Genomic DNA, 12555 nt, shown 5'->3' on the forward strand with positions numbered 1-12555 from the left:
CAGGCGAACGCCTCTCCCAGAGACAACAGCGCGGTTCGGGGGGGGGGGGGGGGGGGGGGGGGCTAAATTACTCCAACAACGCAGAGGTTCAGGTGTGGGTCGCCTAGAGAGACCGAGTCCAGGTGAGATCCAAAGAGCTTCGGCTCCGTCAGCCCAGCTGTTGCTCGTCTGCACCTTTCAGCCGGAGGGCTCGTTACAGCAGCGACGTGGAGCAAGAGCACCGCTTCTTCCATCTACAGGAGGACCCAGAATGTGCGAGAGGAACAAAGTGACAGTGTTTGTGTCTACACCTCGCATCCCTCCGCTCACAGCTCTGTCAAGATGCTGTGCCAGAGTAGTTGCATCTTCTTGAGCTTTCTCTCCCTCTCTCTCTCTCTCTCTCTCCCTCCTGCTCCCATCCACTCCTGTGATGCCCCAGCCAATGAGATGCTGGCATCCTCTATGGGGACCAGTTTTCAGAGAGAGAGAGAGAGGGAGAGAGCGGAGGTGGAGGACGGAGGGAGGGAGAGAGAGGATGCTTTTGGAGCAGCTGACAGCACCATTACACCCCATAGTGCAACTATTGGCACATGGCTTTTGTGTGCACGTCTGCAGATCAAGGAAAGATGGATTACCTGCACGTCGGTCCACGCAGGCTATTGTATACAGGTGGACTGTGTGCCATTGTGCTGTTCTGTCATGTCTGACTCAAGGGACATTGTGAAAGTGTGTGTGTGTGTGTGTGAGTCTGAAGAAATATTCAGACTTGTTTTTCTTACATATTTACTTTACTTTGCCCTAAAAATACCATTCCTAGAGTCTCTGCTGGGTGGAGCCGGTCACTGCTGCCCTCCCGGCCCCCGACAGGGTCCTCATGAGAGAATTAAGGCTCCGGGATAAAAGCCGCTAAGAGCGGATTAAAAGGATAAGCCCGGAGATGTTTTTCCATGAGGACTTGGTGCTAAACACACCAAAGGAAAGCCAACAAACAACACGGCTTAAGGAAACACTTCTAGATAGCGAAGCAACGGGGAACGATTGTTTCTCGTTATCGTGGACATTTTGTCAACGGCAGATTTTTACAGCCATCAGGGGAGAGATTATGCTGTTAATTCAATTAATGTTATCAAATATTATCATTTTAGAAGTGCAGTGACAAACCTGATCATTAGCAGATCACATTTAGATCTCACAAGCTATTCAGAAGGTTTTAGCAGACGGCTTTGATTCCGTTCATCTTGAAGAGGACAGTAGGGGCGTCAGCAGGAGGAAGGGTGTGAGTTTCACTGAAGCATGAGGTGGACTTGTTAATGTGTGTGGAGCTCGAGGACGGATCAAACAACAGGTTGTGTAGATTGTCCCTGAAGCTTGAAGCCCAACAAACGCCTATACATCGTTAACATCACAGTCGAAACTAAGTGTTTTAATCCTCCCTGTAACATCATGGGTTCAACATTCTGTAGTCTTTCTATGCCTGCTAAAAAAAAAATCTACTCCTCACAATACATCTGCTAGACCGTGCATCGAGTGTGGCTTTATGCAAATTGGGAGTCGAGTAAACAAAAAACGGATGAGAAAAAGAAACAGAAACTGTAGAAGTTTCTGGCGGGGGCGTCGGTAATCTGGGAGAAGTTGAGCAGATTGGGCAGCTGTGTGGGCGCCTCCTCAGGACACAAAGTGAAGTTTGTACTCTTTAGGGGGGAAAAGTTCTGGTTTTGATCCGTTTTCGGCAGCAACTGAGATAAGAATAAACAGGTCAAGGAAGAGGTGAACGATAAGAGCCACCGTGCTTGTGTGTATGTAGTCATACGCAGCGAGAACACGTGTGTGTGTGTGTGTGTGTGTGTGTGTGTGTGTGTGTGTGTGTGTGTGTGTGTGTGTGGAGTCTGATCCACTCTGCTTCTGAGTGGTAGATGAGACAGTTTTCTAAACTCAACATGATGTCAGTGGAGAGAGGAGATGATAAAACAAAAAGCACAATGCTGGCATCCAGCTGGCAGCCCAAGGTGAGCTGCATGTGGAGAACAAAGAGGAAGAACACAAGCAGTGAAAGCAGACGACTGTAAGGAAGCACTGCTCAGCGCCGCTATTCATTTTTAATGGCTTCTCGTCTCGTAGTTCATCCGTCTCTGCTCGTCGCTAATAAAGAGGCTAATCCATTAAACATGCTCACTATCTACCAGTCTGAGACGACAGAGGCCAGGTGAAACGTGATCCGGACTACATTTCCCACAATTCTGCTGGTATTTTCCCAGATTTTATTTTGGAGGTGCTTTAAAAACAAAAAAAAGACTTCTTTACAACTTTAAACTTCAGAGAGAATCTGCAGCTATAACCCTGATTTAAAACGGTTAAATAGATGATCTCTGTAGTCGGCATCATTTACTCAACGTCTCCTCTCTCGATCGGACACGTCCTCCATCCCTCAGCAGACCCATTGAGAAAACCAGCCCGTCATTCTCAAACCTCGGCCGTTTGCGCTGAATTGACTCGCGGCTGAACAGATGTGCCGAGAAGCGGCTCTGCGTGCGAGAGGACGACAGACGCTCAGCATCTCACCAAGCACCAATCGGAGGACGCCGACAGTCTGTCACGAATAAACGAATACATGGCGAGAGGATTAAAGAAAATAATGATATTTACCTACCGTGCTGTCATTGTATTATACCCTGGAACCCCAAACAGGCACAATGACATAGATAAAAAAAAAGAACAAAAGCAGGAAGTCATGAGTTTGAACGCTTTTGTAATTAAAAACAAAGTGTTTTATTCTTTAAGTAACACTAATATATATATATATATATATATATATATATTCTATATATATATATATATATAGAATATATATATATATATATAGAATATATATATATATATAGAATATATATATATATAGAATATATATATATAGAATATATATATATATAGAATATATATATATAATATATATATATATATATATATATATATATATATATAATATATATATATATATATATATATATATTCTATATATATATATATATATATAATATATATATATATATTATATATATATAGTATATATATATATATATATATATATATATATATATAGAATATATATATATATTCTATAAGTTAAGGTTACTTAAAGAATATATATATATATATATATATATTCTATATATATATATATATATATATATATATATATATTCTATATATATATATATATATATATATATATATATTCTATATATATATATATATATAATATATATATATATATATATATATATATATAGAATATATATATATATTATATAAGTTAAGGTTACTTAAAGAATATATATATATATATATATATATATATATATATATATATATATATATATATGGGTTGAAATGAACTTGCTGTATCTGGTTTGTTTAATCCATGAAAAAAAGGGTAAAAACATTTTATGAATGTTTATGTGCCGGAGTATTAGTTTGAGGGAGGGCAGTTACTTCCTGCTGGTTGCCTGGCAACTTGTTGTCTACCACTACTGAGCTTCAGAGGTACTCGGAGGCAGAAGTTAATCAGCAGCTGTTTCCAGCTTATACTTTCACATCTTCAGGTACCTAACATTACTGTTTGACTGTTCAACATCTGCAGAGAGGAAATCGTCTCCTCAGCCTCTGTTCCCCTCCAGCCTCCGTGTCGTGAAAAAGGCTCACTGGACTCCTGTTGTGGTCCGATCCCACCATGAAGCCAAAATAAAAAAAGAGCGAGTCGTGACAAATCTCTGCTGAAATGGGACGTTGCTAAAAATATTAACCCATTTTGTGAAAAGGGAGACCTGCAGGAGAGAAGCGCGTCACGCGAGAGTGAAGAGGGTCATCTCAGACCTTTAGTCTTCTCAGTGTCATCTCATCATTAAATGACATCATGATGCTGAAGTCTCTCCTCTCTCTGATCGGACAGTAAAAAAAGACCTCTTTGCTACATTTGACTCTCTCATAAACTGTGATGTCATGTCTTCTGACGTACAATGAGAGACCAGTAACCCACCAAGACTCCACTGTTTAAATGAAGACAATAAGACCTGTAGTAGACAGCGCGATAGCAGCTATTGTAGAGGCGTTACCTGCATGACTACCCCCCCCTAGTGGTGACAATAAGTCCTGACACTGGTGGTGCTACAGCATCTGAATATGGTAATGTGGGGAAAGAGAGCCTGCTGAGATGAAATGAGACAGTTCTGGAGACATGAGATAGCATGACGACTAACTAGAGCTACGACCTGCACGCTTCTCTTTACATGCAGCGTGTTACTGCCGTCGACCAGAGGACACCAAAAGGACGAATCGTCTCCTGCGGATACGCAAACGTTGATTTCATCTTCACAGGCGACTCCACTCACGGGACGTCGTGGATGCGTTAGTGTCGTAACATTCAAAGGGTCATATTGTTAAAAATGTGCATCAATGCTAACATTTTTACAAGCTTTAAGCCCCGTTAGTGAGGCTCACTTCAAAACACCTTATTTGGATTTCCTTCAAAAACCATTCAAATGTAAGCAAAACCCTTTTGTTTGTGATTAACACCCCAGTAATGAAAAGCATCCACATGATGAGATACGATAGGATGAAGGTATCATGTAGCAGTTCTTACTACAGCCAGACAAAACTACGGTAACAGTTTAATAAAACACTTTAATAAAATTATAGCTGTGGTCGAGATGATGAATCCATCAAATGAGCATTTCTCCAACATGACGTGATGTTGTGTTTTTCTGTTTTAGAGTTCCCAAAAGGCAACTCGTTCATGAGCAGTAGATTGAGAAACTGGAGGCGTGTGATTCAGCCGGCGCTCACCACAGAGTCCACAAGCGTCCGTCTCTGTCTCCGCGTCACCGGGACGTTTCAGGAAACGGTCTTTCCCAGCAGGAAGTCGGCGTACTCCTTCCTGCGCAGCACTCGGTGCATTTTGAAGGTGTTGGGCGAGGTGTTGGAGAAGGCCATGATTCGCTTGCGGAGTTCCTCGAACGCACCCTCCGCCACCAGCTGCACCCTCATGGGTCCGATGCTGCCTTTGACGCGGAAGGACTTGTAGACGGCGGAGTCCTGCTGGAGACAGATGTCCAACTGGACGGACAGAGAGAGATTGAGAGAGGAGGATGATGAAGATCAATTTCATAATAAAGAAAAACAACTAGGTGTGTTAAGTCTTACCTTGTAGCGTTGCTCCTCTGTGAGGTTTCTCACACCCTTCAGCTCTATGAAGACCTGGTAATGAGGATCTGAGCCGCCGATGGAATCTCCTACAACACCAACAAGTAAGTAGAAGACTTCCCCCACACACACACACACACACACACACACACACAGATGTCAGATCCCAAATTTAAGCTCGCCGTCTTACCCATGATGCCGCTCTCAGCGCAGCAGTAGTCGACCAGCTGAGCTCCCTGCCACTGAGCGACCGCGTTCTTCAGAGCGTTGAGGAACAACGCCTCGGACACCTTCTCACCTCGAACGCTCAACATCTGACCCCGTCTGGCGAAAGAACATACGTTGCTGAGCGCATCACGTGCAGCGGGACGTACGAACGAATGCGCACAGCAGGGACGAAAATGTACCTGTACTGAAACTCAACGATGGGACACTGGTTGTGGAAGCCGACCACTTTCACGACGTCTCCAATGCGATATCTGTAACACAGCAGAGAATGAAGGAAACTAAAATGTAACAAACAGATTTGTCTACATTTAAATGACAAATCCTTTCATTCGTCATTAGATCACTTCTGGGCGTAAATGAAAGTCGGACCTGAAGAGCCCTGAAGCGTTTGTGACGACGAGCTCGTAGTTTTCTCCCTCCGTCACCTCCTCCATCAGCAGCGTGCGAGGCGCCTCCTCCTCCAGGCTGCTCTCCGGCAGGAACTCGCAGAACATGGAACGAGGACACAGCAAGTAGCGTCTGTTTGGCTCCTGAGGCCACAGGTTCACCCCTATCAGACCTGCAGGGGCCCCGTACGCGCAGTTAGAGCCGACGCTACAAACCCGGCTTCCAACGTTCGGAACGCCACAGGGAAAGGCGTTGTGGGACTTTTTGAGCTATGAATGGGCATTATGTTTAGTTGACACACAACAGGACTTTTGGCCACTCCAGCGGCTGCTGGAATCAGACTCCTACCTTCGGTAGCGGCGTAGAAAGGCGAATAGAAAGGCACTCCCCGGCAGTAGCTCTCCCTCAACATGTCTCCATAGATCTGATTGGAGCCTGAGTCCACCGCCAGCACCAGGTGGAGGTGAGGCCACAGCCGCTTGGCGATCCCACGGAAGCCTTCCCGGAAGTGGGCCCGGAGCTGAGCGGCCCTCTCTGGGTCCGGCTTCATCAGAGCCTCGAGCCTGGACCTCACTTTGGTCTCCAGAGCCAGAGCGCCGCTAACCTTCCCTCGTTCTATGTCCTCAACGAGCTCCTGCCAGCGGTCCTGCGGGACGGAGAGGAGATGGGACAGAAGTTACTTTTCTAATCCCATGATGCAAGACAGGAGTAAAAGTAACACGGAGGGTGTTTATACATGAGCTGTTCTTTACCTGTAAAGCACTGAAAGCGTAGAAGACTGTGGAAGCAAAGTTGGACTCCAGCGTTCCCACACTGGGATCTTTGAGAGCAAACAGGAGATGCAAGTAGAGGGTGTCCTTCTCACTGGGAACCTGAAAGGGAGGACAACACAACCCCTTCAAAACTGTTCAAGATGGAAAATAATTAACAACACAAATCCTATACATAGCAAGGTAATTAGGGGGGGAACTCATGTTGATCATCACCTCAAAGGCGGCTGCTGGGGTGGTGTAGAGGTTGAGCATGTGGCGGGAGGAGGCCGGCGTGGAGGAGTTCGGTCCGATGGGAATACCGGCCTCAGACTGACGAAAAGTAGGCGAGTAGAAGAACTTGGTGGTGCGCTGGAGGCTGTCCGTCGCAGGGAATGCTCTCCCCATGGCATCCAAACACACAGTCACTCCCTGGTGGAAACACATAAGTAAATAGTAGAGTTTCATCTGCACAACACAGCACACGCTACAGCTGGGCCAACACATCATCATCATCATCATCATCATCATCATCATCACGCTTCACCTGCAGGAAGAACTCTGTGTTGGTGTCCTTGGTGCTGAGCAGCATGGCGCTGGCTCCAGACGTCCCAGAAGTCATGGCCAGGATCAGCGGCTTCTCGGCGATGATCACCTTCTCCTCTCCCGCCGCGATGCGTGCGACGAGCTCGCGGTAGTGCTCGTACGTGGTGATGGGGTGACGCTGCCGGAAGCCAGCGCTGTCTGGGAAAAAAAATAATCACAGGCACATGTGGTTTGTGGCTCAGAAGAGACAGTGAGTGGTCCTTTGAGTTAAGATAAGCTGCATATGTCATGTTCAAGTACATTTGGAGAACTTTAAACTGAGAGCTACAGTGAGTGAGACGCTCAAATGAGGCGTTTTATTTAAAAATTCACACAATATTGTTGTTTTAATATTTTTTTTTCGAGTAAAAAATATCTCGAATTTGTGTGTGTGTGTGTGTGTGTGTGCGCGCGCGCACGCACACGCACACGCACACACACACACACACACACACACACACAGTTACATCAGAGCCGGTCAGAGGACACATGAGTGTCAGAGGAGGCATGCTGTTACAACACGTGCACTTTGTTGTCCTGCAAAATAGTCTATCTCTATCTCATTCTTACCTTTAATTGAGTTGAAGTCGTACTGCCTTCCATAACATGTGTTTGCGTTACTGCGCAGGCGCTTCAGCAGAGTCTGCTCCTGGACTCGCTTCACGTCGAGGGTATCGGCGTCGAGCTTCTTCCTCTGCCGCCTGCCCAGCCAGCCCACGCCCTTCACCGCCACATACTGGCCGAGCAGACTGCCCAGCGTCCGGCCCTCGCCCTTCATCCTCGAGCTCACGTCCCTCCAGATGAGCGCCATCCCGGCCAGGGAGCACACACCGACGGTACCGCCGAGCACGGAGGGCAGTGAAGGCGGCATCACTGTCGCCGATGACCGGCGTTACACAAGAAGCACATGAGGCAAATGAGCCAGGCGGGGGTGCTGTTAGACATCTTTACGCGTGGATATGTTACGTGGATTTTTAACAGTTAAGGCAGCCAATGTACAGCTGGTTACCAGGTTACCAGGTTACAGTTAGACCCCTTCCCATCATGCAACACGTTCAGCTTCGTCATATCAAAGACACTTACCCAGGATGTGCCCAATGATGGCGAGAACAAACGACAACACCGCAACGAGAACCCAAGAGAACGCCATCTTCAGCATAACAACGCGACCTGACGTTCCTGTGTGTTTAACTGTTCACGTGAATAATAACGTGTATGTCGCATTAGAAGAGCCTGAACTTTTGCCTTCGTAGACCTTTTGAAGTCGCTTCCGTGTTTGGGTCGCAGCCTGTAGCGCTGATTGGCTGACTACACGGTGACGTAGGTCTGTCTGACACGCGCACCCCGACCTACCCAGAAAAAAACTTATTTTTATGTAGAAAAACATATGAAAGTTGGCTCTAAATTAGCTGTATATCATTTTTTGTGTGCAAAACCCAAATATGTAAAATATATATATATTCTACTCTAACAGAGAGAGTCAACCATTCTTTATTATAACTCTTTAATACATTATTTGGTGAAATGTCTTATATATAAGTTAAATTTCGTAACAAGAAGCCCATATTTTCTTTATTTGAATATGTTTTTAGTCAGCCCATAAACATAATACAAATGTCAAGGAAGCAGAAAAGTATTCAATTGAAAAAACATTGTTTTAAAGATCTTTGTTCTGGAAAAAAAGCATAATTATGTTATTATTTACATACAGTAAGTAGAAGGTATTTGTCTGAGCTTATGTTAGCATCATGTATATATTAGGTACAGCATCTATGATGTGAGCATCAGAGCAGTAACATTAGGGATCTTGTAATGGATCCCTTTTTTCCTCCGGCTGTGCATTAGTCCACAGAAACCCCTTCATCAGCTCTCCTCCGCAGAACCTGCACAGAGATCACAGAGATCACAGAGGTCACAGAGGTCACAGAGGTCACTGACCCCTTTGATGTCGGGCTGTGCTGGACGTTTTCAGCCGGACGAGAGATCTGCTCACCTGTTTCATTTCCACGCCGACGGCTGAAAAATTGAAAGAGCACAGAAACGATCACGTAGTGCACAGGAAATGATAGACGCACCATCGAGCCTGTCTGGACTGACCTGCCCAATAAGAAGAGGGAGACTCCACCGGCCCGTCGACGGACGGCTCAGACAGCCACGACAGCTCGGCTGGGTCGTCGACAAATAACTCCACCGGTTCGTCCACGCAGAGCTCAAACTCTGCCGCAGCCGACATAAACACACAGACGTTCAACGACTCCTCCAGCAACAATCAGAAATATAGTACTTAATAAAACTATTCAAGCCTTGATTTGAACATATTAGCTCGTGCATTCTCTGGTGGGTTTTTGTAAAAACTTAAGGCACCGGTTTTGCAGCTTTAATTGTTCCCTGTAATAAGTTTTTATATTTATCTTCACGATCATTTATTGTGAAACCTTTAGTGGAACAGAGTAGACAAGAGAGGAAGTAAGAAAGCTGCAACGTCTCGGAACGTGTTTGTCCCCCTCCTGACCTGTAACTTTATCTTCCTCCTCCTCCTCCTCTTCCTCTTCGGACCTGGCTGTGACTGTTTCAACTGCAACGCTCCGGTCAGACGTGGACGACGTCAGGCTGTTGCTCTGCAGCCTTTGTGCTAAGCTCGTTGCGTCACAAATGTAGGCCTCTCTGTAGAAGCGACTGGCTGCAGAGAGAGCGAGAAAAAGTTACGCAAAGTTTTTGGAAAAGTTTGGTTATGAGGGGATACTCATTAAAGTGTCTGACCCTCCATGTCCTCTAGCTGCTGGATGTAGGCGACGACTCCTCTGGTGTGGATGTGGAGCCGGTGGCTGTCACTAAGGTGCCTCAGCACGTGTTTGGAGTGGAAGGCTGACTGAGTGTAGTACACCAGCTTAGGGAGGCACAGAGAGCCCACTGCAGCGACTTCAAACCTGCTGCCCTGGACAGCAAGAGAGAGGAAGAAGGGTGCGATCCACAAAAAAAGAGGGCTACATGCACGTCTATGTGAACACATCGTGTACTCTGGTGTGTGTGTGTGTGTGTGTGTGTGTGTGTGTGTGTGTGTGTGTGTGTGTGTGTGTGGTCTTTAAGGACCAACCTGGAAAGTGAGGCGGTCAATGTCGCTCCAGGAAAAGTCATACAAGAGGCACAGCTTCCCTTCCAAATCCTGAAGTAAAAAAAGTTACATGTAGACTCTGGGATGAATGGATTAAGAAAGTTCCAGAAAGTTTATTTAAATTCCCAAACAGACCCACCTGATAAATACGGACTCCTTTCAACTCCACACCAACAAGGTTTGAACTTCTCAGCTCCTTTTTCTCCTGCATATAAAACAACAAACCGAGAAGCAGAGTGTGACGTGTGAAACATCAGCCAGATGTTGCAGGACAGATGCTGGCGGTTGGTTCTGTGCGGACCCGTTTCATCCTGTAGAAGGTGACCGGTCCATCCTGCAGGTTGCCGGCCTCTTTTATGAAGAGCAGGACCGCTTGGCTACGCGTCGCACCTCTCAGCTCAATGTGCAACACCGGGCAGTGCTGGAGCAGGAAGTCTCGTCCGCGACGCTTTATCAGCTGAAGACACGACTCTTGTTACACACACACACACACACACACACACACAACAGTTCAGGTTAGGTCCAAATGCTCAGACTTCTTGTTTTTTTTACCCAGGAGGGGAAGTAATCTTCAGGAAGAAAGTAACGTCTGTGTCTTTCCTCCTCATCCTCGTTCCCCTCGGCCGTCTGCTCCAGATCTCCAACATCAGCCTGGAGTGCAGAAGCTGCCAGCTGGAAGAACAGCGCCTCCTGGTGGCGGCTCTCTGAACGCAGTACTTTGTGTCTCAGCTCAGCGTAGTAGAGCTCCTGCACTTTGCTGCTCCTTAAACAATGGAGAGGTTTGATTTTGCATCGTCAGCATTACATTGACAGAAAACAGAGAACATTGGGACATTAACTTACATTATCAGCCGACCGCTCTCTACATAATACTGCACTCTCAGAAATAAGATGAATGGGACCTGGAAATAAATGCAGAATACATATTTCAACAGAAATGTTGCTCACTTTGAATTCTGCACATTACCTCTACTGACAGTTATGTTAATATTTATTCATAGATTAGAGATATTTCCCTGAACAACAACAGCACAAAGATGAGTTTGTACAGAACATTTCCCTTGACATAAGGCAGTATAATATGTTTTATCACGGTTCATAATCCGCTACATGCTAAAGGAGAAGGACTGCAGAGCTTCAAACTCACCGTTAAGGATCCTCTGGTCCATCTTTTGCCAAAGTACTTGCTCAGCTTTTGTTCCAGATCTAGAAAGAGGTATTCATGATCTGAAGAGAAAACATTTCATTAAGTCAGAGAAAACACGGCGTACAGTCTGTTACGCTCACGATCATCTCCTGTACGTTCATTCATCCTCCCTGAATGTCGGCATTCCCCACAATAAAGGCTTTGAAAACATTTACTCTTGAACTCCCACACAGACAGCGGCTGACCTCTGAGAACAGCCAGACCAAAGACTTGGAGTTCACCGACGCCAAGCTGCTTCAACACACTACTCAACACCTCGTGGCCTCTGGCTCTCACCTAAACACACACAAGAAGAAGAAGAAGAAGAAGAAGTACGTAACGAGTACATGAGAGCTGTGGGTTCTCACTGGGCGAGTGTTTGGGCTTTGTGGAATCAGACGGTTGAAAAGTTCAACAATCTTCCCTTAAACTCCTGCACTTGTACTTTTAGTGTTATTCATTTGAGACAAAACGCACAATAAACAAAGATGAATTTGACCGATAGCATTATTTATTTTTATAACAGAAGACAACATTGTTAATTATTTTGGCCACAACAATCGTGTAATGAAAACCTGATATTGTGATCCAGAGTCAAATTATATTGGGATTAAATGCGTTTTATTGACAGTAAACATGCAGTTGTAAATGCTTTTCCACTTTGAAGAAGTACATTTAATGTAACCCAAGTATATTAAAATGATCACATTTTCAGTGAAGCCCTCTGTGTGATCCGGCACATCAATGACAGCTGAGGTCTTTATATTTCTAACTCTAAAGTGATGCGTTTAAACAAAAACATAAATATGACACATAAACAACATAAAGCCACGCACCCTGACAGAACAGTCCAGGTTCTGCTTGTTGGGTAGAAGGACACACACTCGTTTCTGCTTCGTCCTCATGGTCACCACAGCTTCAGCTGGTCTCCGTCCTCTCGTCCTCTCGTCCTCTCGTCCTCCCGTCCTCTCGTCCTCCCGTGAGCTAACTGAAGATGGCCAGCCTTCCTCCCTACCCTCCACACAATGACTCCTGACTCTCGTTGATATAAAAACACACAGAAAAGCTTCACATCCTCACGTCACCATTTGTGTTTGTAGCATCTGTTGTACAAGGAAACTGTTTTTACTTCA

The 12555-nt window shown here is 45.4% G+C and overlaps 2 protein-coding genes across 2 annotated transcripts; both read right to left on the reverse strand.

Moving 5' to 3' along the window:
- Positions 1 to 4636: 4636 nt before the first annotated feature.
- Positions 4637 to 8419, reverse strand: ghdc (GH3 domain containing). The gene is made up of 11 exons (XM_068729295.1): positions 8208 to 8419; positions 7695 to 7997; positions 7087 to 7283; positions 6777 to 6971; positions 6543 to 6662; positions 6139 to 6436; positions 5773 to 5962; positions 5583 to 5654; positions 5366 to 5499; positions 5176 to 5264; positions 4637 to 5088 (listed from the first exon to the last, which is right to left on the reverse strand). The coding sequence occupies exons 1-11, from the start codon at positions 8281 to 8283 to the stop codon at positions 4867 to 4869; spliced, it is 1896 nt and encodes a 631-aa protein (XP_068585396.1). The 5' UTR covers positions 8284 to 8419; the 3' UTR covers positions 4637 to 4866.
- A 250-nt stretch (positions 8420 to 8669) lies between these two features.
- LOC137886718 (FERM domain-containing protein 6-like) lies at positions 8670 to 12390 on the reverse strand. The gene is made up of 13 exons (XM_068729296.1): positions 12259 to 12390; positions 11629 to 11719; positions 11384 to 11463; positions 11080 to 11138; positions 10789 to 10999; positions 10538 to 10693; positions 10376 to 10441; positions 10219 to 10287; positions 9885 to 10059; positions 9637 to 9804; positions 9222 to 9341; positions 9118 to 9140; positions 8670 to 9007 (listed from the first exon to the last, which is right to left on the reverse strand). Exons 1-13 carry the CDS (start codon positions 12325 to 12327, stop codon positions 8966 to 8968), a joined length of 1329 nt encoding a protein of 442 aa, XP_068585397.1. The 5' UTR covers positions 12328 to 12390; the 3' UTR covers positions 8670 to 8965.
- Positions 12391 to 12555: the final 165 nt, after the last annotated feature.

Source organism: Cebidichthys violaceus, unplaced genomic scaffold (genome assembly GCF_023349555.1).
Source record: "Cebidichthys violaceus isolate CVI_PGR_0920_01 unplaced genomic scaffold, fCebVio1.0.p SCAF_45, whole genome shotgun sequence".
Classification (NCBI taxonomy): Eukaryota; Metazoa; Chordata; class Actinopteri; order Perciformes; family Stichaeidae; genus Cebidichthys; species Cebidichthys violaceus.

Bases quoted from the DNA above. Each gene is read 5' to 3' on its own strand.
- ghdc (XM_068729295.1), bottom strand. From the start codon at position 8,283: ATGCTGAAGATGGCGTTCTCTTGGGTTCTCGTTGCGGTGTTGTCGTTT. The intron at 6,437-6,542 runs GTAAAGAACAGC...TCCGTCCCGCAG, and splicing joins ACGCTTTCAGTGCTTTACAG to GACCGCTGGCAGGAGCTCGT. The intron at 5,655-5,772 runs GTCCGACTTTCA...GCTGTGTTACAG, and splicing joins AACGCTTCAGGGCTCTTCAG to ATATCGCATTGGAGACGTCG.
- LOC137886718 (XM_068729296.1), bottom strand. From the start codon at position 12,327: ATGAGGACGAAGCAGAAACGAGTGTGTGTCCTTCTACCCAACAAGCAG. The intron at 11,139-11,383 runs GTGAGTTTGAAG...ATTTATTTCCAG, and splicing joins GGACCAGAGGATCCTTAACG to GTCCCATTCATCTTATTTCT. The intron at 9,342-9,636 runs GTCAGGAGGGGG...CGGCTGCGGCAG, and splicing joins GGAGGAAGATAAAGTTACAG to AGTTTGAGCTCTGCGTGGAC.